General features: G+C 41.1%; 1 protein-coding gene across 1 annotated transcript in view; it reads right to left on the bottom strand.

Annotated features, from left to right (window-relative positions):
• Window positions 1-26,424, bottom strand: part of COLEC12 (collectin subfamily member 12) — a 98,437-nt gene that overhangs the window by 13,096 nt on the left and 58,917 nt on the right. Inside the window, exons 3-4 of the mRNA XM_020794529.3 lie at window positions 6,750-6,872; window positions 2,326-2,424 (exon numbers count right to left, since the gene is read on the bottom strand). Coding sequence (XP_020650188.3) covers window positions 2,326-2,424; window positions 6,750-6,872 — 222 coding nt within the window. The remainder of the gene's footprint in view (window positions 1-2,325; window positions 2,425-6,749; window positions 6,873-26,424) is intronic.

The following is a 26,424-nucleotide window of genomic DNA, read 5'->3' as shown; positions in this document are numbered from 1 at the left end:
AAGCATGAGATTCCTTTGATTTCTCAAGTATGAAAGCCTACATGAATCACTTCTCTCCAACACTAACTTGCTTTCAGCTGTAATCATGGGCTATCAATATGTTTGTTTCTGCCTTCAAAGATAATGGCTGAAATCCCGTTTCCATAGATTTGCACATACAATGGGAATGACATCATCATCATTTATTTATTTATTTATTTTATTTATTTATTTTATTTATATGCCGCCCACTCTACCCAGAGGTCTCTGGGCGGCTTACAATAATTAAAATTCAATACAATAAGATGATTAAAATACAATTATAATACAATTAAAATACAATTAAAATTGCCATCATCAGGACCCACAGTTGTTATTTCAATTAAAAGCCTTCTGGAACAGGAAGGTTTTGACCTGGCGCCGAAATGTCATCAACGTCGGCGCTAGACGGATTTCAGTTGGGAGGGCGTTCCATAGTCTGGGGGCAGCTGCCGAAAAGGCCCTTTGTCTACAAGCCATCCCTCTTACCTCTTTGAGGGATGGCTCTTTCAAAAGGGCCCCCTGGCTAGATCTTAACTGCCGGGTAGGCTCATATGGAAGGAGGCGGTCCTTCAAGTATCCAGGGCCCAAGCCGTTTAGGGCTTTATATGTCAAAACAAGCACTTTGAATTGGGCTCGGGCAGCAACTGGTAACCAATGTAAATTGAACAGAATTGGCTTGATGTGATCTCTAGCAGCTCCACCACTCACCAGCCGCGCAGCTCGATTCTGGACCAGTTGCAGTCGCCGGACCGTCTTCAAAGGCAGCCCCACATAGAGCGCATTGCAATAATCTATACGAGATGTTACCAGTGCGTGTGTAACTGTCATGAGACTCCGCTCGTCCAGATAGGGCCGCAGCTGGTATAATTTCTGCAGCTGAAGGAAGGCGCCTCTGGCCACCGAGTCCACCTGGGCTTCCAAAGTTAGACTGGGGTCCAGCAGCACCCCCAGGCTGCGGACCCTGTCCCTTAGGGGGAGTGTAACCCCATTCAGGGCAGGGAAATGGCCCTCCAACCTGTCCGGCGAAGCACCCACTAACAGCACTTCCGTCTTGTCTGGATTGAGTTTCAATTTATTAACCCTCATCCAGTCCATTATCAGGTCCAGACACGAGTTCAGCACAGAAACCGCCTCACCTGGATTGGTGGAAAACGAGAGGTAGAGCTGAGTGTCGTCAGCATATTGCTGACTCCTCAGCCCAAACCTCCTGATGACCTCTCCCAGCGGTTTCATGTAGATGTTAAACAGCATGGGGGACAGTATCGAGCCCTGAGGAACCCCATGACATAAATGCCATGGGGCAGAGCAACTGTCCCCCAGCACCACCTTCTGGACACGGTCAGCTAGGAAGGAGCGGAACCACCGTAAAACAGTGCCCCCAACTCCTAACCCAGCCAGCCTATCCAGAAGGACACCATGGTCGATGGTGTCGAAAGCCGCATCATCAGTAGCAGCAAATCACCAGGGATTAAAGGCTTCCTTTGGGCAACTCATACATAATGTGACAAAGTCAGGTACATCCTGAGATCACAAAGGAAGTTTTTAATCAGCAGTCAATTTGTTGCTGCTGCTGACATCATTCATGTTGGGCCAGCTTAGCTGTGAAACAGGATTTCAGCTAAAGACTAACTGAATACTACCCAGACAGCTTCCTGTCTGAACAAGAACCTGAATACCAGTCTGCAAAGCTTAAATCCAATAGCAAACACAATAGCACAGTGGCTATATGCATATGGCAATGCATACAGCATACATGGCAGCTCAGTATGAAGCCTTGGGGTTCCTATTGGTCAGAGTTACGTCAGACCAATGGTATATATGCCAGGCTAAGTTTCTAGTAAAGGATGAGACACAAAGCTCTCTCTCCCTTCCTGGAAGGCATGCATCAGTATCGGTTTCTCACTTCATCGGAAAACAACAGCAATCCTTGAATAGGACTGAGGCACTAATTAACTAGCAGGCAAGTTAATATGAACAACTGACAAACTAAAGTGGCAATAATTTATGTACTTTTTTACACTTCTAAACCAATCATCTGATCAATGGTCACTCTGGGTGATGTACAATGGAAGACATATAACAAGTAAATCTGTAAATTAACGAACATAATAAAAAAGCGTACATTTATAATTAAAATTAAAATAAAATTGGCCAGTAGCAATAGATGTTAAATATGTAAACTCAGCAGGCTATTGAGGTTGCGTAGTTTGGAAAGGCTGCCGACATAGGAAGGTTTTCAGGGATTTCTTAAAAAATTTCCAGAGAAGGGAATGTATAAATCGTGTATTAATGTTGTTGAATTACCCAGTATCTTGAGGCCACTCTCCACTGCTGAGAGTTTCTTGATGTATGTGTCTTGTGAATCTTCCATGCCACCAGTAACATTGTTCATTTTTTCTACCACTGAAATAATTAAAACAACATAATACATCATAAGAATAATAATACACCATAAAACTTGGATGGCATAAATGAATCAGAGAGACTGACATTCCTCATGGACATCTTATAGACACTATGCTTATCTACTGACATTCTCAGGGCATTGTTGTTTGCAGAACTGTTATAAACCACCCCAAGAGTGCTCTAGCATTAGAGGGTGGCATATAGGTCAAAACCACCACTACCACCACCACCACATTGTCTTTTTGGACACAATGCAGAAAGCTTGATGACTAATACCTGGGTGGGGGCTGACTTGGAACCCTAGGTATTGGTAAACTCATAAACTCTGCAAAACAATGGCTATTACCCTGTTTCCCCCAAAATAATACCTAATCCAAAAAATAAGCCCTAGCATGATTTTTCAAGATGCTTTTAATATAAACCCTACTCAAAAAAATAAGCCCTAGTTAAGTGAAATCCCGCCCTCCGCCATTGTGCAGCAACCAGAAGATGACATGACTGTATTTTAATAAATGTAGATTGTTGTACATGAAAGAAATAAAACATCCCCTGAAAATAAGCCCTAATGTGTTTTTTGGAGCAAAAATTAATATAAGACCCTGTCTTATTTACAGGAAAACACGGTATTGCTACTACTGCTACGGCTACTACTGCCCCCAAATGTGTGACAGATTTTCACAAGCCAAAAGAGTGTTGTGATTTCCCCACAGAAGCTGGATATTCTATAACACACTATGTATACATACTATTAGACTGTTTATAGCATTGCCACCCTCTTGGTGAGTGGTCTGAGCATGTTATGGAAGCAGAGAGCAATGCCATCATGAGGCTAGATTAATTTACAAGTCTAGATTCCTAACAGGGCCACCTTAACTGGAATGGTCAACACTGAGATACCAGGCTAAGATGCATTCATCCTCTTCAGAAATTAGTGGTTGCATCGTGGGCTATCAATCAATAGTAAATGAAGTTGAAACTAATGGTGAATCTTTCACAGTAACCATGACACATGAGCTAACTCTTGCTAATACTGTACAGAAGGCAGTAATCGTAAAACACTTTTTACACATCACACTCTAAAAGCCCTGTGATGAGACAATCCAAAATTATACCAGAAGATTAGACAAGTTGGAAGTCCATCAGTCAAATAGAGGTGAAGAGCGAAGGGTCAGTATGAATAATGTTATTGCTATATGATCTCTAGGTGCTATAGCTATTGGATTGCTGGATTACGCATCAGTTATTTAAGACACCATATTACTGACAGGAAATAGCAACAACTTAATGACTACTGAGGAAAGTTAAAGGAAAGGCAAAAATGGGATTGCAGTTTAACACTAGGAACATAAAAATAATAACTTTAATGTTCACAATGAAGAAACTGAAACAGTTTTTTAAAAATTCTATATATTGGTTCAATCATCAATCCAAATGGAGACTACAGTCAAGACATCAGAGACACTCTGAGACCTGGAAAAGCAGCTATAAAGGAAGAAGAACAGATTCTCAAGTCTAAAGTTGTGTGGCTGGAGGCCAAGGCCAAAACAATGCATATTATAATATTCCTAGTTACTATATACAGATGGGATAGTGGGAAAATCAAGAAAGCTGACAGGTAAAAATTTGATCCATATGAAATATAGTATTTGTATTTATTTATTATGGTCAGGTGGCCAGCTTGTAAAACATATTATATGACTAAAATATACAAAATGCAAATTACAAAGTGTAAAACAGACACTAGCTATGGGGAGAATCAGTTACAGCATTTTTATAGGCATCCTTAGACATTGGATTGTCTAGGGCAAATTGGTTTGGACAGGCTCTTTGGGGTATATAGAATCCTTCATTCATATTTGTAAACATCAGTGAACTTTTCGTCCCTTTGGCTGGGACCACAAAGTTTCTCTACGCTCGAGAATAAACCACCCTCATGCTAAAACCAATCAACCTGTGACCTCAGGAGACTATAAGGGAGTGTTGTGCCATTGCTGCTGCACAAAATGTTGCTGCAGAGCATGTAATAAGGGAGTCTTGATTGGAAAGAAGTAGCTTGATGTAAAATTCATCAGGTCTCCCTGGGTATTTGAGAATAATTGGGCTCAAGAGGTTAGTGTGTAGATCTCTGTAAAAAAGACAATACAATAAAACATGGCCTACAGTTTCCATCTTTACATGGGCAGAGGCAATCCAAGATAGGTATACGTTGAAATCTTCCCTCCATGTACTTAGATGGTAAAACATTAAGTCTCATTAATGTGAAGGCTCTTCTGGTCTTTGTTGTCATTGTGCTAGTAAAATATGAGGATATTGTAAAGGGATTATTAGTAACAACACTGTATTTGCCTGACTGGCTCATATGCTCTTGAAATTCTATGTCCCAGATTCTTTCTTTGAGTGCTGCTTTGGCACCAGCATGACCCATTGCAAAGAGAGACTTGGTGGAAAAACCCATTTGCCGTATTTCTTTTGTGAGTTGGAGTTTCCAGCCTGATTGAAAGGAGTCAAAAAGTGACATTTGTGCCAAGCCTTCAGAAGAGAAGATAAGCTTTAGCCAGTAATTAAACATAAGGATTTTGGCATATGCTTTTATGGTAATTAGGCCAGCCTCCAAACGAAGGGTTACAGTAAGTGTACAGGGAGGTACAATCAGAATAGATCTCAAAAATTTGGTTTGAACTACCTCAAGAGGATGTAGGTCAGATAAGGCAAAGAGTTGGCACCCATAGACCATTTGAGCAACAACTTTAGCCTTAAAAAACTGAATGACTGAGGGGAAATGGTGACCCCTTGGGTGTGAAAAAATCTTGTTAATGCCGCAGCAATATTGTGAGCACTCAGTGCTGCATGCTTTATGTGGGGGGCTCAGGAATCTGAGACGTGAAAGATTATGTCCAAGTATTTGTAACTGGAAACCTGCTCTAAGGGATGACCATTAATAACCCAATTGTGCTTCACTCTTCTTCTATTGACCATGAGAACTTGGGTCTTCTGGTAGTTAATTGCTAACTGCTCTTGATTACAGTAGTAAGAAAGTGCCCTCAAGAGTCTTCTTAGTCCCACACATGTTAATGAGAGTAGAACTGCATCATCTGCATAAAGCTGCATTGATACATGATATGAGTACAGCTTGGGGGGATGAAATTCAGGCTTAGATAGATCTTCAACTATGTTATTAATATAAAAGTTAAACAAAGTGGGAGCCAATATGCATCCCTGTTTAACCCCGTTCAAAACTGGGATTGGATTGGATAGAACTCCAGCTGGATTACAGAGGACTCTCAGGTGGGTATTTTCATATAGGCGCCTCATTAGCAGAAGCAGCCCTCTGGTTATGTTCATGGATTCAAATTTGGCCCAGAGTTTATTTCTTGGGATAAGATCAAAGGTGGACTTAAAATTAATAAAGGCTGCATACAAAGCGCCTCCTAGGAAGGAAGGAATAGTTACAAACTAGATGTTGTAGGATATAGCCCTAGTATTGGAGGAGAGTTTTACAGATACCATGGACTACCAAAAAGAGAAATAAGTGGTTGCTGATCAAATGAAGCTTATCTCTCACTAGAAGTTAAACTGACTAAACTGAGGCTATCATACTCTTGATACATGATGAGAAGTAAAGATTCTCCAGAAAATACAGTAATGCTGGGACAATCTGAAGGCAGCAGAAAAAGAGGAAGACATGTGATAGGATTGACTCAATAAAGAAGTCATTACTTTTTTTCTGCAAGACCTCAACAGGGACATTTATGATCCTACCTTCTGGAGGTCATAAATTCATAGGGTTGCCATAGTTGGAAGCAACTTGATAGGCTGGACAGACCAATAGTTTGCATTGGTATTAGGCAGTACCTATCCTGAACATATTGGGTAAAGAATTCTCCCTCTAAAGATAATCTAACTATTGTAAATAACTTCATCCCCTAAATATTTCACAACATCATAGCACTTCAACCAATTGCTGTGAAAAGTTTCACAATCAGAAAATCTAGCAGTATCTCATAATACAGAAGTTTTGATATTTTTACTTCATCACTGCAGTGTTGAAGCAGGTGGACTTTTCCCCTACCTAGTGGGTTGCATGTGACATCTTCAAGCCAATAATTTGTTTTTCTCTTTAGATCTGCATCCTTTCCCTTACTTAGGCTAGGCATAAGGTGTCGTTTTAAAATTAACTGAAAATAACAGTTCTGATACTGAAAGAGACATCAGTATGGCATGCTCTGTAATCTACTCACATTGAATTAACACATTTCTTCCATTTATTGTCTTTTTTCTAATCCCTGCTAACAGGCTACTGTTATTACAGATGTGGTACATACCTTTGCACCCCAGAATAGTTACTGTTATTGTTAGGAAGGCACATACTATATACAACAGTATGATGGAAAACTTCAGAGCCCAGTTATTTTTACACTTGGTGCATTGTGTTCCTTCTTGAATACCTGTTGGGGGAAAAAGACATCTGATTTGTTGATTTCTTGTTTTGGACCATTCTAAAATGAATAATTTTCAACTGTATAGGATAGCAGAAAATAATATAATCAACTGTCCTATTGTTATATACAGCCGCTATTCCTTTACTAATAAACTACTGTAACTTTTCACAAAACAAAAATTCAAAGAGAAACAGCTAGGATAACATAAATACAGACACTGGAAACTCACTTAAAAGGCTGAATTTCAATCAAGGGTTCTTAAGATTACCAAGTGTGAAATGCTACACTGATTCACACAATTTGGAATTTGTGTTAACTATGCTAATTCACAGCCTGATAGCCTGTTCTTTTACAAATGACTCATTGTCACATTGCAATTATACATAACCCCATCTGGTCGTGGAGCCATGTATAAATATGACTGTCATAGCCTCACTCTTAATTCTGATGTAGTGGACTTGATTCATGAACACTCACATTAAAATACAGCAGTTAGTTTTTAAGATGCCACAACATTTTTGTCTCTTGTTATGTCTGTTTGTTTTTAGTTTAGTTTTCTTTCTTGTCTAATATAGACAGGGTTATTGATAACACTTGCTGGCTGGTTAGATCAGTGAAGTGCGGTACCTGGACGGGAACTCAGTTCCCCACTGTGCCTCCCAGGCTGACAGCCAGTCCATGTAGGCTTGGACAAGCTAAGCCACCAGAAGAAAAGACTGGTAAACTACAGTACTTCTGAATACCCTGTATCTAAGAAACCTCACCAAGTGTCACTGTAAGTCATAACAGAAGTGTTGGCAGCTATTATATTCTGTTATTGATAATACTGCTAGCACAGCTAATAATCTAGAACATGAGATTGACCTGAGTCCCACCATATTGTTTGTTGCTGTTAAAGATCACAACTTGTTCTATGTTCAGAAAACATCTTAAAATATAAGGAATGTAAGCATGCACAGCTGGTTCGGATGGTGATATTTCTTATGAAGAGAAAAAATTGGACAGTCGATATCGTCTTGCTCATGAGAATTTTCTGACATCTTATCCCTAGGTGGCTTTTTAAAGCATTGTAATTCTAATACTAAATACACTGTTCTTATGAAGAGGTCATGTGTTATGGCAGGCAGAACTGAGCTTTCTCTGCATCAGATTTTCATTTGTTGTTATAGTTCCATAGTCTGCGCACTCCATTATGCAATCTGAGCACATGGTTGTAATGCTGAGCTGCTCCCAGACTTTTTTCACTGGCTGAGGATAGCAGGGAGTTGGGGTCACTTCCGGATGTTGCACATTTCTCACTGATGACTTAAATAACATTTAATAAATATCAGATGGGATACAATGAGACTCCTTTCATTTGGCATACTTTTTTTTTTGCTTCCTGACTTATAACAAGAGCTCTGTTTTTTCTTGGTCACTGTTGGGAAGACATCTGGCTAAACAGACTGGAGCTCAGTACAAAGGGATCCAGCTGGTACACGTGTTTTGGGGACCCCCTTTCTCCAAGAGCCAACATGTCTACAAAAAAATAAGCAAGAAAGACATCCTCTGGTTACTAGCCTTTGTAGTATTTATTTTTCTAGTATTGCATTCCAGTGACTAAGTCCTTTGTTCTCATGTGGGGGTCTCCATCTGTAGATTTTTTTTTCCTGAGTGCAGATAAACAGTTTTACTACCAAAGAGTGAAAAATGATATTTGCCCCCTTATTAGTAAGGAGGGAAGTGTTTCCAAAGGGACAGGCTCGTCAATGTTTGGTTTTGTCTCAAGGATCACTATTTTGAGTGTCGAGTGTTGTTGTGTGGATTTTTGGCTGAATAACTGTTAGGAATTTCCTACTGGGGTATTTCTACAAGGTTTCCTTTCTTATCTCAGCTAAAAAACATAACATCTCATATTGAACATAAAGCAGAATGATAATGTCCTGAAAACTCTGCTGAAACCAGATTTCCCCTGTTAATCAAGGGAAGGCCCACTGATGCATCATTATAGGTGGAAATAGACAATGGAGGATGACAATGTGTCCTATTTTATATAAGACACACTTTGTTTGAAGGGATGCTGTATTACGCTCAGTCTACATGAACTTAAGAAAGGAGATGCTAGTCTAGAACTGCTGTTCCTGTGCTTATCACAGAAGCAGCCAAGAACAGCCTTCCCTTGGAGGCAGTGGCTGTTGGTGCCCACAAGGACCAGCTGGAGGGAGACCAGAGTCACTGAGGCAGAGACATGAGGTCACCAGAGAGAGAGAGAGAGAGAGAGAGAGAGAGAGAGAGAGAGAGAGAGAGAGATGGAGCCACCATTTGAATTATCAACATTCTGTAATATAGAAAGGGGAAACCAAGTCACAATAACTTTAGGATCATGAATACAAAGTGGGGACAGGGTCTAAACACTTCTACAAAAGCTCTGCTTTGGACTCAGATTCTCATGTTCCAATGACAATTCTAATTGAATTAGAGACTGAAGATCAGGCACACAAATTGGGGGAGGGGTAGATAAGCACTTCTACTACTACTGCTTCTACCAGTACTACTTCTACCACCAACACCACTTCTACTCCATTGCTACTCTTGGCAAAAAAAAAGGAGGGGGGATACTGAGCATGGCTACAGGAGAGGCGAGGATGGTGATGATAATGATGGTGAGCTACACAACCACACAAAAGCATCCCTTTGAAGTTACGTCTGGCTAGTCTGTTTCTGTATAACCTTCTGATATACAGATAACAAGGCTAAATCAAACAAATAGAAGGCTTAATCACTTGATCGGCGGGCCAGTAGGCAGAATGGGAAAGCCATAGGAAGAGAGGGAAAGCCCCTCTCTTCGGGGGGGGGGCAAATAAAAATGGGAAAATATTCATCCCTTCATATACATGGGGATCTCTGGAACCCACAAATATGAAGGGATGAATATTTAACAAATCAGCGATTTCTGACAAATATCGCGATCTGTTTTTTTATTGCTGCCATTAGTGTTGCCAATTATTAGGCTGTTCTTTGCTATGTAAAGGCTGGCATTCTTTTTCCTGCTGGCAACGTGGGCACAATATTGTGCTGCAACACTGAGCAATTTTCTGGCTTTCTGAATCATTGGTACAGAAGCACAACATCCCACACTCATAAATTAGAGGGTTTTTTTTTAAAAAAAAGAATTGAATTAAGATATGTTACTGCAATTGTTCTATTTTCTATACCTTTCAAATCTTTAATACTGTGAGATACCAAAGCAGTTGTCTAGACTCCTCTCTGTGGATTTAATAAATTAAAACAAATAAACATAGTTTTGTACAACGGCAGCCATTATTTTCAGAAAATGAAATGTACTGAAAATGTATACAAGAGGCAGTTCAGTAAAAACAAAAATCTCTACATAACTGTAGGGGGGGAATCACTTTTATTTGTGCGGCAGCTGTGATAAAGTTTGGTCAGTATGCATGTGCAAGGCCACCATGCGTTTGACTGAATTTTCTTTTTTTGTTCACTGCTCTATACCACAAACCAATTTTTAAACTATTGGGGGGGGGGGCGTTTTTATGCATTCTCTGTCTTTGCCTCCCTCTGTCTGTGTGTGAATAGAATATAAATTGTTAAGTATGCCTATGTACATGTGAGTCATGTCAGTAACCCACAGGCACATACTCTGTAATGCTTTCAAAAACTAAAATAACAAAAAACACCCCTTCAATTGAAATGTTTGTGGAGTAATACTTCAGATAAACATTCCCCAGAATGTTCTGGAGGAAGTGTTTTCATGAACTCTAAGGCCCTAAATGGCTTAAGCTGTTCATTTTCAAGGGACTGCCTCCCTCCCTGCATCCCACTGCATTCTCTCAGACCAAATGAAGAGCAATTCAAAGGTACAAAAACTTCCACATATTAAAAGCTTTGCATGTTGCCTTTGGAATCTGTTGTGGCAGGGGAGTTTTAAAATAAGCACCTGATCAGTATGTCATCTGAAGTGAATTTGTTATATGAAAAAAGCTTGAAGAGATGGAACAAATAAACAGAGAACACACACAGAACACACACACACACAGAACACACACACACACACACACACACACACACACACACACACACACACACACACACACACACACACACACACACCCCAGTATGAGGGCTTGGCACAAAGAGGGAATGCTGCTTCATAAATGTTGATTTAAGAGTATTACATGTTAGAGACGCTTGTGAAGTAACAGAAAAACAGACGCCACTGACCCATGAAAAGTATTAATCTGAACTTTCAGAAAAAGCGTACATATCTACATGCCTCTGAACTTCAAGAGAACTTTTATTCCAAGTTTTCTTTTGTAGCTCTGAAAATCATTGTTCCAGGGTCTTAACAGTGTACAGAAATGAAGCTTTTCTTTGCAAAATCACCAAATCATGCGCTCTGCCTCTCCATTAATCCTGATTTCTACATCTGACATAATAAACTGTTCTAAAAAGGATGTCATTATTTACTCTGGAAGAGTTTCAATAAGGGAAATAGTTTTGATTGCACGTAATTTACACAAACCTTTTCATCACTGTGGGAAGGACCCCCATTATCCAGTTTGACCATAATCTCTCACATCTTTTTATAACCCAGTTATTCTTGCTTATGGCTTTGTTCTTGCTTGTTGTGGGCCAAAGATATGAATTGTAAAAATGACTAATTATACATTTGAATCATAGACATTTAATTATATGGAACCAACAAACAATACTCTACTGTGATTAAACACACAATAAAGCATCGTAATTGAAAGGGCAGAAAAAGACATACCACAACAAGCAGAAATAAATAAAGAAGGCATATTATTCAAATATTTTGAGCTTCCACACAGCCATGGTTAATTTTGATGACAATCATAAATTTGTTACAGAAGTAATACATCAAGTATGTTAAGACTTTTCAACTCCTGGAACTGACATGCTTAATCTTCCAATTTTAAAACTGCTAAGAACTGCTAAGTCAAAATCCCATCCATAATTTTTAACAGAGACCAGAATCCTCTTGGTGTTCACATAAGGTTTGCATAATTTGTTGTGCTAACTGATGTGGTGCCAGAGTGTTGCATGTTTTGTCATGTGCTCAATTATACAACTAAGAAGCACTCTGGCATCTCATCAATTAGTCACGGGGGCAATTTATACAAACCTTACATGAACACGAAAAGGATTTTGTTTTATTCTGCTGTTTTTCTTTTAAAACTGATTTTAAATTACCCTAATCATGGGGTTATTTTAATCTGATAATTTATGTTTTAATATTTTAATTCATTGTGTTTTTTCAGCTGCACATGTTCTTTAAACATACATTGTAAGCTGCCTTGGTACCACATGAAGGAAAATGTGATATAAGTAAGTAAATGAAGTTAGTACAGTGGGGTCTTGACTTAAGAACGGCTCGAGTTAAGAACATTTTGACTTAAGAACCACTCTCATAGGAAAATATTGACTTGACTTAAGTACTTAGATTTGAGTTAAGAACTGAAAAAAAACCACGTGGGAGGCAGGGAAAGTGCAAAATTTGAACTTTCAGTTAACTGTTGGCCAGTGAAAAGGGTGCCTGTCTGCTTCCTCACTCCTCCCAGCGTTTAGAGAGTGGATTGGGAGACAGTCTTCAGACTGCCTGGTACTGTACTGCCTGGACAGTATTTTCCCTGCCTTCCCTGAACCTTTCTTGACCTAAGAAAAAAAGAAACAAAATATCCCCCTCTAGTGGTCGAAGGCGGAATAGCAGCTTCCCATTAGTTTCTATGGACGGAAAAGAGCAGATACGGATCAAATGGTTTTCAATGCATTCCTATGGGAAATGCAGATTTGACCTGAGAACTTTTTGACTTGAGAACCGCCTTCCAATACGGATTAAGTTCTCAAGTCAAGACCCCACTGTATAGCATTAATGGAGCATAAAAGTCATTGTAAATAGACATATATTCTCCAGATGTATGGCTAGGAAATTTTGATGATTCTATTAACAGATGCTACAGATTTAAATATAAACATTGTCAATCACCAATTGTCATCAGTATCAAAGTCACTGCATTCTAGCAACACACTGAACACTGTTTTATCTTCAAGGCTGCCTCTAGAATTCACCTCTCAACATGGGTAGACCTCCTCTACTTCTTGATTTCAGCCTCTGACTTGTGGTTTCTCTTTGTCTTCAATTCTGTGTCTGATATGTAATCCCGCAATTCTTCAAACTCTTCTGGCTACTTTTCCTGCTATCATCTGCCTTTTAACGGTCTTAAATATTTCCTAGGCAGAAAACTGCAGCCAATCAGATTCTTAGTGACTAGAAATCCACCAGCTTAATATTTTCTAAGCAGTGCAATAGGTAGCCATGGAATGTTTACCTTACAACCAACTAACCTTCACCAAACTGGATTCCTTCACTTCTATATGCTCAACAGAAGATACAGTTCTCTCACATTTTACAGTTTTAATAGAAAAGAATAAAACATTTAATTTTAAGACAGCCTACAGAAAATGAGAGAGTGCCAAATAAATAAATAAATTTTAACAGACCCTTATGTTATTTATTGGACTGAATATTCCAGTATAGTTTTTTAAAATCTAAAATCTGTTTCTGAACATTAAAGGTTTTAACCATGTTCCTTGGTAACAGAAATATAAACACCTATTACTGTTTGTGACTACTGAGCAAAAGGATGGCTGAATATTAGAAATATTCAGTAAAGGAAATAGGAAGGTAAAGGAATGCTGAAACACTGTGTTGTTGCCTGAAATGGTGCATTAGGCGCCACCACACAAAAAGCATTAACTAGTATAAAGTCTTCCTTCATACACATTTCATGATGCTCTCCTGACCTTTTATGTGCATCCATTCTCTATCAAGCTGATTTTTTTAAATATTAGCCGTTAAACTTCTCAAAATAATGGTCTTTTATGATCTTCTCAGTAGCTTCTCAGCTTTAATGATCCCACACACTAGTCCTAGGGACAAATTGACACTACATGTTCAGCTAAAATTCATCCTGGCTTAAAGGGAGCAGAATGAGGGCGTGATCAGATGGCATGCATCCAACTGCTCAGAAAAAGGTCACTTTGCAGGAGTGATCTCCTTTAATGCAACCCTTTTGTCTGTTAGGGAAATGCTCAAATCTAACCTCAAAATGCAATAGTCCTACAGCTGGATCAAAAAGGTCCAGTTTGGGCATGAATTAGGGTTGGGCTGGAGTAGAATTCCCTGTATGTTGTGTGACTGCCAGGAAATGGAACACACTGGATCACCCCAAAATATGGTCCAAAATGCTATCTCTTTCCCTGTGTGATACCCCCTCCCTGCTGTCTATCTCGTGTAGTCCCGAAACATTTATACTGGAAACATTCTGCCACTTTTCATGTTAATATTCTCATCTATGCAGTAAATGTGTTGAATTTTCTAAGTAGATGTTGTTGATAGTCAGCTCCTACATCTCTAAATTCTAAAAAAAGAAAAGAAAAGAAAGAAAAGTAATTCTGATGTTATTGCTTTGGGTTTCATTGATGGGAAGAAGATGGGATATCTACTGAATGAATAAGAATCCATAAGTGTTTTTATCTAAATGGTCATCTGTAAATACAAATTGGCAAATTAAAATGTTATGTTAATCTGTTCCTTTTGGTCCTCTCTTTTGGTGTTGCATTTCATCTTTTTGGCTAATACATTGGCACCCACCTTATCTGTACCATCTACAATAAAATACTCACATTAAATATATTCCTAATAAAATAAAACTTTTGTTTCAAGTCATGAATTTTGACACTGATGACTTGGAACAAAAAGTTTTCAGTGCTGTGGTTATTTAGTTGGATGCTACAAATCCTGCATGGGAATATCTGTGAATGGCCAGAGGTGATGAAACAAAGATATCTCAACTAAATGCATGTCTATAAGGCTATTGCAGTTAGATCACTCTAAACCCAGCAGTATGAGTTACACAACTAACTCTGACTCAACTAATATTTATGAAGTGTTCTACATAATTGGTGATAGGAAGTGAAAATGTTTGTTTTCTGGACTGCAATTCTAATAATTCCTCAGCCAGCACATACCATAAAAGTCTGGCAGACTCCAGGCCTGTTGAGATTCTAGAATCCTGGCAAAACGGGATTGTTCCAAAATGCCTTTAGTCTTTGAAACTATGGTTGTTTTAGGAGTTGCTAACAGGATATTTCAAATCTGTTATTAAAATACATTTTTATTTTAAAAGCTGACAATAATCTGTTTGGGAGCCCCACTGGGCAGAAAAGGGACATATTAGTATTTTAAATAGATAAATAATTCAGTTTTGTGGTGGTAGGAGATGGTGCAAGCACCAAGTAGCTGTTTGTTTTGTTTTTTAATTTTCTGGAGGAGTTTTATAGAAGCTCTGGGTGAAAACATAATGCAGAGAAGTCATGAAACAACACTTTCTTTATTACCAGGTTGTGAATATTAGTTTCAGGTTGGGATAAGTTTTTAAAAATGCTCTAATGAACCATCTCATTCTGGGTGTACTATGGCAGATCAGTCACATATGAGGAGCTCTTGCAGTCTGCCTCAACCTGTACGGACAATAAAAAAAAAAACCAATCACAGATCTACATGTGGTGGTAGTGCATAAAATATGCACCATGTAGAAATAAGTAGAAATAACAAACTATTTGGAATGAGTGTTATTATTTTCTTGTCCAGCTGTTCTGTGTTTCTCATCTACTTAAATGTTTACATTGGCCAGCATTAAAATAGTAGGGCTGAGTACAGAAAAAGCAATGTTTCCAAAAGAAATGAGGAGTCACATTTTTTTGTTTTACTGTGGGATGGAACAAACTGGCCTTCACCAAACTGGCACCCTCCAGATGTAATGAACTGTGCCATACTGAATAGGGATGGTGGAGATTTTAATCCAACAGATGTGTAGATTGCTGCGTTCCCCTTCACGGATTGCTACCTTGTCGTGGCAAAGGGGCTTGAGTAATTCAGAGAAGCTATGGGATATGCCATGCAGGGCCACCCAAGACGGACAGGTCATAGTGGAGAGTTCTGACTAAATGTGATCCACCTGGAGCAGGAACTGGCAAGCCACTCCAGTATCTTTGCCAAGAAAACTCCATGAACAGAAACAAAAGGCTAAAAGATATGATGCTGGAAGATGAGCCCCTCAGGTCAGAAGGCATCCAACATGCTCCTGAGGAAGTGCAGAGGACAAGGACAAGTAGTTCCAAAGCTAATGAACGACAGAGGATGAGATGGATGGACAGCATCATCGAAGCTACCAACATTAATTTGACCCAACTCCGGGAGGCAGTGGAAGACAGGAGGGCCTGGCATGCTCTGGTCCATGGGGTAACGAAGAGTCAGACATGACTCAACGACTAAACAAAACCACCGCCAACATGTTGGGAATGGCTATAATGGACAATGTATTCCCTTGCTCCTTAAGAATATATCTTTAGTTCTTATTTTCTCTAATATTAATTTTGTCTGTCTATCCAGTAGATTCTCTTGAACAGTCTCCTCATACCTTTCCCCCAGACATAATTTTTTTCTCATTTATTGCTCCTGACTGTAGGATAAGGTACGGCATGTACTTATGTGAATCTATCTGACTATTTGTTTATCTTATTCTAAATTCACCAGCTGAAAACAGTAGTTATTTTTCACTGATTCTTCACAAAAATGAAGTGGTGGTGATGGATTATTGTGGTTCCTTATGCCAAATACATTTTTGTCACCAATCCTTCCAATTTAATTTGAGCATGCATCCATTTATGAATTAATTATAAATAATTAAAGGGCAATACTTTTCCTGAACTGGATTAACTAAATACTTCCTAATCTAAATATTTCCATGCACATAGAAAGTTAGCAGGTTCCAAAAGATTGCCAGCACAGCACTATGTCTCACACAATAGTTTTCTATGAGCTTGAATATTCATACATATAATAGCATTCAAAAATGTAAGCCATAATTGCAGTCTGAAAATATATTTCCACATATGTGGCTAGCATCATGCTTCAGGGGTGCAGGGACATCATACAGCCCTTGGAGTGCAGACATACTACAAGCAAACACCAAACTTTCATTCTCTGTACTTTATTTCTTTCCATGCACTGACTTCAACAGTGGACCAACCACACCTACCCCATTATGCCTCTTGTCATGTCCATAGTCCATCCTCTATTGAGGAGGGGGCTTCTCCCTTACTTTAGAAGGCCCTCTAATTCTCTTCTGGTTTGTCAGGTCTATTGTTGAACAATGTAGAGACATTAAATGTGGGCCAGCAGAGGCCTAGGAAGAGGACCAGCAGCTGGAGGAGAACACCAAGCACAGCCAGGAACAGGCAGAGATCAGGGTGCCATGGTCACCACAATGGGACTGTGTGCTTCTTTGGTGGCCTGCCTTGATATCACCTGCCAAAGGCAAGGACAGGGTTATTCAATTGGAGGTCAAGTCTGGAGGACCTCCAGCTTATACCAGCACAGAAGAAGCAGTTGAGAGGAGGCAGGCCCACTTCTAACGTCTCCACATTCTTCACAAGGCACCACTATGTGCTCATAGCATACACCAGATGGCTCTCTTGATGCAGAGTTGGCTATACCAGGGCATTTTCTGGAGCCACTACTGTGTGGTCCCTGTGTGCACTAGGCAGACTTTCCCTTCCCAGATTAGTTATCCTAGACTCCTCCCCCTGAAGCCCCTCATGGCTTCACAGAATGCCATAAATGGACTCACTGGCACTGGGTTTTCTGCTGAGTCCTCTGTGGGGAGGCTTACTCTTCCACTTGGCTCTTACTTACACTCTGCACTATACAAGGGGCTTTCTTGAAGAACCAGGTACAACTATCAAGCCTTTGGTGCTGTGTCTGTTGGGCTGGCGGGAGGTGCAGTGGTGAGCCCAAGCTGATCAGCTCCACTGTCCCCATCACTACACAGTAGACAATTAATTTATGCACATGATTAAGACCACTAATTCAGGTTGAGTTCATACGGAATTAGACAAGAGGATAGGTCTATCCATAACTACTGTATATTTCTGTTTATAAGATGTCTTCATTTATAAGACACCCCCCACACTTTTCTAACCCCCAAATTAAGAACATTTAGCTTTGAGTATTCAGCCTCTGGGCTCAGAATGCTCGGACATTACAAGACCCTCTTGCATCTGAACCTACAGGCTCCGCCTCCAACAAGGTGTGTTCCAATTAGTTTGTTCAGCATCATCTAACGTCAGTTCCATAAGGCTAGCGATTGGAGGAAGCTAAGTCTCCTGACTGTAGGAAGCTAAGCCTCGTGACTGAAGGAAGCCTGTTTAGAGAGGCAAGGTATGTGCCGTTTTGTTCTCTCCTCAGCTATCTCAGCTTACTTCTGTGTAAAAGACACCCTCATTTTTTGGTGTAATGGTTTTAGGAAAAAGTAGTGTCTTATACACGGAAAAATAAGTTATGTGCTGATAGCTCAATGAAATTTCTCTGTTTAAAGTCAAACTAAGGCTGAGTAACAGTTGCTCAAAAGAAAATAGCAAAGGAGAGAATCAAAACCTTTCCATTGGAGAAGTAAACAAACAGAGCAGAATGCTTCAGGAACTAATATTACAGTACTTTAAATTCATTCCATCCAAATAAACCAATAATTTGCAATTCTGAAGCACCCCGCGAAAACTAAGCCTTCCCGCAGAGGCGTGGGGGTAAAAGTGACAAAATAGTAAATACCAACACAAAAATCCTAGACGGAATTTCTAATAGTCTGCGCTCTGCTCCTGCTATCCAAAAGCATTGTGTGCCTGCATATGTGTGTGTCTGTCTGTGCACAAGCATGTGCATATAGAAACAAAAAGCCACGAAGCTATTTTCTCAATTGAGTGATCTAATATTTTGTATTTCAAATATTAAGCTCACTAGTCCCTGAACTATGATATAATAGAGTTTGGAAAAGTTACTTTCTTAACTACAGTTTTCAGAATGCTTCACCTAGCCTGGCTGGCCATGCTGGCAGACAGATTCTGGAAACTGTCATAACTTTCCCAAGCGGCTTGAAAACTCACTGCCTGCCTATCCAACCTCCCCTCATCAACTCAGCACCCACAACAGAATATGACATGCCACCAGGATACACACCAGGAACAGCACTTGAACTTATGTGATATTCCCTCTCCTACACAAGTAGCTCCTTTCAAAGTGCGGCGAACTAGGGCATGCCTTTTCCTTGGCATCCAAAAATACAAGAGACAGCAGTCTTAATAGCTATGGTTTCTGGAGAACTATGAAATGCCTGCACACTCTGCATCAACACTGCTGCTAAAACAGGTTTTTGCTTGCACTTCATTGTTTCCATATGAGGTCTTTCTTCCTCTTCTTCATCTTCATGAATGTGTCTCTAAAGGTTCCTTGCTTTGTAATACAGCATCTGCTTTGGTACACGTGCATGAGCTTTTTGCATAGCATGCTCTCAAAGCCAATGAGGGATAGAATAACGGAAAAAAACCTCCATTCTCAGAATCTGTAAATGTTTGCTTTGCAGATTATCACCTGATTATCTCCTTCCCTCCTTTGTTCACAAATAAGTTCTCTTTATTTTGCAATGGAGAATGATTGGCTCCTAAAAGAAAAACCTTCCTGCATGCCAAGGAATAGTAAATTCTGCAATATTTGTATGCATGCATACATACAGTCTAGTTACAGAAAATAACAGAACAAACGTTGGCCTCCACAGGCCGCAATTGACAATATGATTAATTGACTCAGGAGGAGGACAGACTGGCCTGGGGGAAGGTGTAATCTACTGACCTTCATGTATTCTTTTCATTTCCATAACTTTAAAGCATTTTAATCAGCTGAGAATCGCATTGCTCTCAAATGAGAATGCCCATCCCTATGCTAGAGTTGGTGCTGATCACAATTCTTGGCCCACTTGTCTAGGCCGTTTTGGCATTGGAAAGATGAACGAAAATGGCCAACGCTTACTGGAGTTTTGCTGTTACTATGGTCTCTGTGTCAGCAACACATTCTTCAATACGAAGCTGCAACACAGAGTTTCCTGGAGACATCCAAGATCCAAGCATTGGCATCAGCTCGATTTGATCCTCACTAGACGTTCTAGCCTTCCTAGTGTTACGATCACACGCAGCTACCAGAGTGCTGATTGCGATACTGATCACTCCCTGGTGTGTAGTAGAGTAAAACTGCGAACAAAGAAATTGTATCACATGAAAAAGGAAGGAAGACCACGTATTGACATCAACAAGACTCGTGATCAAAGAAAAGTGAAGGAATTTGCCCAAGCACTTGAGGAAACCCTTCCAGGTCCAGCTAATGTAAATGCGCCTGAACGATGGGAACACTTCAAGAACACTGTCTACAACACCGCCTTGTCCACCTTCGGCAAGAAGACCAGAAAGATGGCTGACTGGTTCGAAGCCCATTCGGAGGAGTTAATGCCAGCCATTGAGGATAAGAGAAGAGCTCTAGCAGCATACAAAGCCTGTCCTAGCGAGTACAACCTGCAAGCTCTTCGAGCCGCTTGTAGCCAAGTCCAACAGGCTGCCAGGAGATGCTCCAATGACTATTGGCTTCAGCTCTGCTCTCAGATACAAATAGCAGCGGACACAGGTAACATCAAAGGAATGTATGATGGTATCAAGCAGGCCTTAGGTCCATTACAGAAGAAATCTGCTCCCTTGAAGTCTGCTACAGGTGTGATCATCCAGGACCAAGCACAGCAGATGGAACGCTGGGTGCAGCACTACTCCAAGCTATATTCCAGAAAGAATGTAGTAACCGAAGAAGCATTAAATAACATTGAGTGCCTGGCTGTCTTGGAAGAGCTGGACAGCGAACCAACCCTAGCAGAAATAAACGCGGCCTTGGATTCCCTCACCTCTGGCAAGGCACCTGGAAGGGACAACATCCCTGTTGAAGTGCTGAAATGCGGTAAGGAGATCATCATCACCGAACTGTATGAAATCTTTTGTCTTTGCTGGAGGGAAGGTGGAGTACCACAGGACATGAAGGATGCAAACATTGTCACATTGTACAAGAACAAAGGTGACGGGGTGACTGCAATAACTACCGTGGTATCTCTCTTCTTAGCGTTGTAGGGAAGCTGCTTGCCCGTGTTGTGCTGAAGAGGCTCCAGGTGCTTGCAGATAGAGTCTATCCGGAATCACAGTGTGGATTTCAAGCAAATAGATCCACCACTAACATGGTATTCTCCCTCCGACAGTTGCAGGAGAAATGCAGGGAACAACAACAGCCGCTCTTAGTGGCCTTCATAGACCTTACAAAAGCATTTGACTTGGTTAGCAGGGATGGCCTTTTCAAAATACTTCCCAAGATTGGATGTCCACCTCGTCTCCTTAACATCATCAGGTCCTTCCACGATGGAATGAAAGGCACTGTAGTCTTTGACGGCTCAACATCAGATCCCTTTGACATCCGAAGCGGAGTGAAACAGGGCTGTGTCCTCGCACCAACACTTTTTGGGATCTTTTTTGCTGTTATGCTGAAGCATGCCTTTGGAACTGCAACAGAAGGTGTCTATCTCCGGACTAGATCAGATGGAAAGCTCTTTAATCTCTCTAGATTGAGAGCGAAGACCAAAGTCCAACTGAAATGCATGCGGGACTTCCTCTTTGCAGACGATGCAGCCATTGTTGCCCACTCTGCTGAAGACCTCCAACAACTCATGAATCGTTTCAGCAAGGCCTGCCAAGACTTTGGACTAACAATCAGCCTGAAGAAAACACAAGTCATGGGCCAGGGTGTGGACTCACCTCCCTCTATTACCATCTCCACACAAGAATTGGAGGTTGTTCATGACTTTGTGTACCTTGGCTCAACCATCTCTGACACCCTCTCTCTAGATGTCGAGCTGGATAAACGCATTGGGAAAGCAGCCACCATGTTCTCTAGACTCACAAAGAGAGTATGGCTCAATAAGAAACTGACAACACATACCAAGATCCAGGTCTATAGAGCCTGTGTCCTGAGCACACTCCTGTACTGCAGCGAGTCCTGGACCCTTTGTGCCCGGCAGGAGAGGAAGCTGAACACCTTCCATATGCGTTGCCTACGACGGATTTTTGGTATCACCTGGCAGGACAGAGTTCCAAGTAGAGTAGTCCTAGAACGAGCTGGAATTTTCAGCATGCATACATTACTGAAACAGCGACGTCTACGCTGGCTTGGGCACGTTGTGAGAATAGCTGATGGTCGGATTCCAAAGGATCTCCTATATGGAGAATTAGTGCAGGGAAATCGCCCCAGAGGGAGACCACAGCTGCGATACAAGGATATCTGCAAGCGGGATCTGAAGGCCTTAGGAATAGACCTCAACAGATGGGAAACTCTGACATCTGATCGTTCAGCCTGGAGGCAGGCAGTACATCACGGCCTCTCCCAATTTGAAGAGACCCTTGTCCAGCAGGCTGAGGCAAAGAGGAAGTCACAAAGGAAGCAAAACCAGGGAGCTGGACAGGGGACAGATTGGATTTGTCTTCAGTGTGGAAGAGATTGTAACTCTCGAATTGGCCTCCTCAGCCACACTAGACGCTGTTCCAAGTCCTCCATACAGAGCACGCTACCATAGTCTTTCGAGACTGAAGGATGCCTACTATTTCCCACTGTAGTTGGTAGGGTGGAAATTACAATATCCAATGGAGAGTGGAGCCAGGCAGAGCTAGGACAAAAGTGATAGTCATATACACGTGCATCTCTCTCTCTTTCTCTGTGCATGCATAAATGCACACAGGTACACTAGAAGCATTCTCTCTCTCTCTCTCTCTCTCTCTCTCTCACACACACACACACATACACACACACACACACACAGAGAGAGAGAGAGAGAGAGAGAGAGAGAGAGAGAGAGAGAGAGAGGCAGGAATTCATTTGGATACTGCCTAACTCCCATGTACTGGTATTAATTCATTGGAATTCAGTTGGGGAGCAGATCTTTCAACCACATTAGAAATGTTTCTACCTGCTGCTGCTTTCCTCTATGTCTAAGTTCAAAGCAGAACAGCTGTGTCTAACCAACCATGTGGTGTTCACGCTTTCAAATGTATTGAGAGTTTATGTCATGTGACCCACACATTGGGTATATACTGTATTATGTGAAGCAACATATTGCAATGTTTTATTGCCTCGTGGCTGCATTACTCAGTGAGACTAATGAAGTTTGCTTAAGAGGCAATGTTCAGATGGTATTTCCCAAACTCCTCTAGGTCAAATTATGCATGCATTTTATATAGTTCTTGCAATGGTGCAGTTTTAGTATTTTATAAAGTACAGTATTGGTTTTTATTACAATGTTTCAGCATTTATATTATAAATCAGGGAGAATAAGACGTTGCGTAGGATGAATGACCCCTTCACGGATTGCTACCTTGTTGTGGCAAAGGTAAGGTAAAGGTAAAGGTTCCCCTTGACAATTTTTGTCCAGTCGTGTTTGACTCTAGGGGGCGGTGCTCATCCCCGTTTCCAAGCCATAGAGCCAGCGTTTTGTCCGAAGACAATCGTCCGTGGTCACATGGCCAGTGCGACTTAGACACAGAACGCTGTTACCTTCCCACTGAGGTGGTCCCTATTTATCTACTTGCATTTGCATGCTTTCGAACCGCTAGGTTGGCGGGAGCTGGGACAAGCGATGGGCGCTCACTCTGTTGCATGAATTCGATCTTACGACTGCTTGGTCTTCTGACCCTGCAGCACAGGCTTCTGCAGTTTGGCCCGCAGTGCCACCACATCCAGACAGGGTCTTGAGTAATTCAGATAAGTTACGGGCTATGCCGTGCAGGGAGACCCAAGACGGACAGGTCATAGTGGAGAGTTCTGACTAAACGTGATCCATCTGGAGCAGGAACTGGCAAGCCACTCCAGTATCTTTGCCAAGAAAACTCCATGAAAAGAAACAAAAGGCTAAAAGATACGACACTGGAAGATGAGCCCCCCAGGTCGGAAGGCGTCCAACATGCTACTGAGGAAGAGCGGAGGACAAGGACAAGTAGCTCCAGAGCTAATGAAGTGGATGAGCAAAAGCTGAAAGGATGCTCATCTGTGAACGTGCATGGTCGTGAAAGGAAAGTTCGATGCTGCAAAGAAAAATACTGCATAGGAACCTGGAATGTAAGATCTACGAACCTGGGTAAGCTGGATGTGGTTAAACAGGAGATGGCAAGAATAAACATTGACATCCTGGGCGTCAGTGAACTAAAATGGATGGGAATGGGTGAATTCAATTCAGACTATTACCATATCTACTACTATGGGCAGAAATCCCATAGAAGAAATGGAGTTGCCCTCATAGTCATCAAAAGAGTGGGAAAAGCTGTACTGGGATACAATCTCAAAAATGGTAGAATGATTTCAATACGAATCCAAGGCAGACCATCACAATAATCCATGTTTATGCACAACCAGCAATGCTGAGGAGACTGAAATTGACCAATTCTATGAAGACTTACTACACCTTCAAGAACGGACACCAAAGAAAGATATTATTCTCATTCTAGATGACTGGAATGCTAAAGTAGGGAGTCAAGAGATAAAAAGAACAACAGGGAAGTTTGGCCTTGGAGTTCAAAACGAAGCAAAGTGGCTGTCCAATGAGGCCTTAGAAGTAGCAGAGAAGAGAAGGGAGACAAAATGCAAGGGAGACAGAGAAATATACAGAAAAAGAATAGCAAGGAGAAACAAGAGGGCCTTTGTAAATGCACTTGCAAAGATATAGAGGAAAATAATAGAAAGGGAAAAACCTGTTCAAGAAAATTGGAGATATCAAAGGAACATTTTTTGCAAAGATGTGACATGATAAAGGACAAAAATGGTAGGGACCTCACAGAAGCAGAAGACATCAAGAAGCGGTGGCAAGAATACACAGAGGAATTATACCAGAAAGATCTCGATGTCCCGGACAACCTAGATAGTGTGGTTGCTGACCTTGAACCAGACATCCTGGAGAGTGAAGTCAAGAGGGCCTTAGAAAGCATGGCTAACAACAAGGCAAGTGGAAGTGATGGTGTTCCAGTGGAACTATTTAAAATCTTAAAAGATGATGCTGTTAAGGTGCTACATTCAATATGCCAGGAAGTTTAGAAAACTCAGCAGTGGCCAGAGGATTGGAAAAGATCAGTCTACATCCCAATCCCAAAGAAGGGCAGTGCCAAAGAATGCTCCAACTACCACACAATTGCACTCATTTCAGACGCTAGCAAAGTCATGTTCAAAATACTCCAAGGTAGGTTTTAGCAGTATGTGGACCGAGAACTCCCAGAAGTACAAGCTGGATTTCAAAGGGGCAGAGGAACTAGGGACCAAATTGCCAACATGCGCTGGATTATGGAGAAAGCCAGAGAGTTCCAGAAAAACATCTGCTTCATTGACTATGCAAAAGGCTTTGACTGTGTGGACCACAGCAAACTATGGCAAGTCCTTAAAGAAATGGGAGTGCCTGACCACCTTATCTACATCCAAAGAAATCTAAATGTGGGACAGGAAGCAAAAGTTAGAACTGGATATGGAACAACAGATTGGTTCAAAATTGGGAAAGGAGTACGACAAAGCTCTATATTGTCTCCCTGCTTATTTAACTTATATGCAGAATGCATCATGCGAAAGGCTGGACTGGAGGAATCCCAAACCAGAATTAAGATTGCCGGAAGAAATATTAACAACCTCAGATATGCAGATGATACCACTCTGATGACAGAAAGTGAGGAGGAATTAAAGAACCCCTTAATTAGGGTGAAAGAGAAGAGTGCAAAAAATGGTCTGAAGCTCAACATCAAAAAAACTAAGATCATGGCCACTGGTCCCATCACCTCCTGGCAAATAGAAGGGGAAGATATGGAGGCAGTGGCAGATTTTTACTTTTTTGGGCTCCATGATCACTGCAGATGGTGACAGCAGCCACGAAATTGAAAGATATCTGCTTCTTGGGAGGAAAGCAATGACAAACCTAGACAGCATCTTAAAAAGCAGAGACATCACCTTGTCCACAAAAGTCTGCATAGTCAAAGCTATGGTTTTTCCAGTAACGATGTATGGAAGTGAGAGCTGGAGCATAAAGAAGGCTGACCGCCGAAGAATTGATGCTTTTGAATTGTTGTGCTGGAGGAGACTCTTGACAGTCCCCTGGATTGCAAGGAGAACAAACCCATCAATTCTGAAGGAAATCAACCCTGAGTGCTCACTGGAAGGACAGATCCTGAAGCTGAGGCTCCAATACTTTGGCCATCCCATGAGAAGAGAAGACTCTCTAGAAAAGACCCTGATGTTGGGAAAGTGTGGAGGCAAGAGGAGAAGGGGATGACAGAGGATGGGATGGATGGACAATGTTATCGAAGCTACCAACATTAATTTGACCAAACTCCAGGAGGCAGTGGAAGACAGAAGAGCCTGGTGTGCTCTGGTCCATGGGGTAACGAAGAGTCAGACATGAGTCGACTAAACAACAACAACAACATGTTGGGAATGGCTATAATGGATAATGTATTCCCTTGCTCATTAAGAATATATCTTTATTTCATGAAGAGCCGGGCACGACTTAACGACCAAACAACAATAAAGATGAATGAAACTGCT

The sequence above is a fragment of the Pogona vitticeps genome, chromosome 4 (genome assembly GCF_051106095.1).
Source record: "Pogona vitticeps strain Pit_001003342236 chromosome 4, PviZW2.1, whole genome shotgun sequence".
Lineage (NCBI taxonomy): Eukaryota > Metazoa > Chordata > Lepidosauria > Squamata > Agamidae > Pogona > Pogona vitticeps.
The sequence above is the reverse complement of the archived record's forward strand: the minus strand, read 5'-3'. Positions and strand labels throughout refer to the sequence as shown.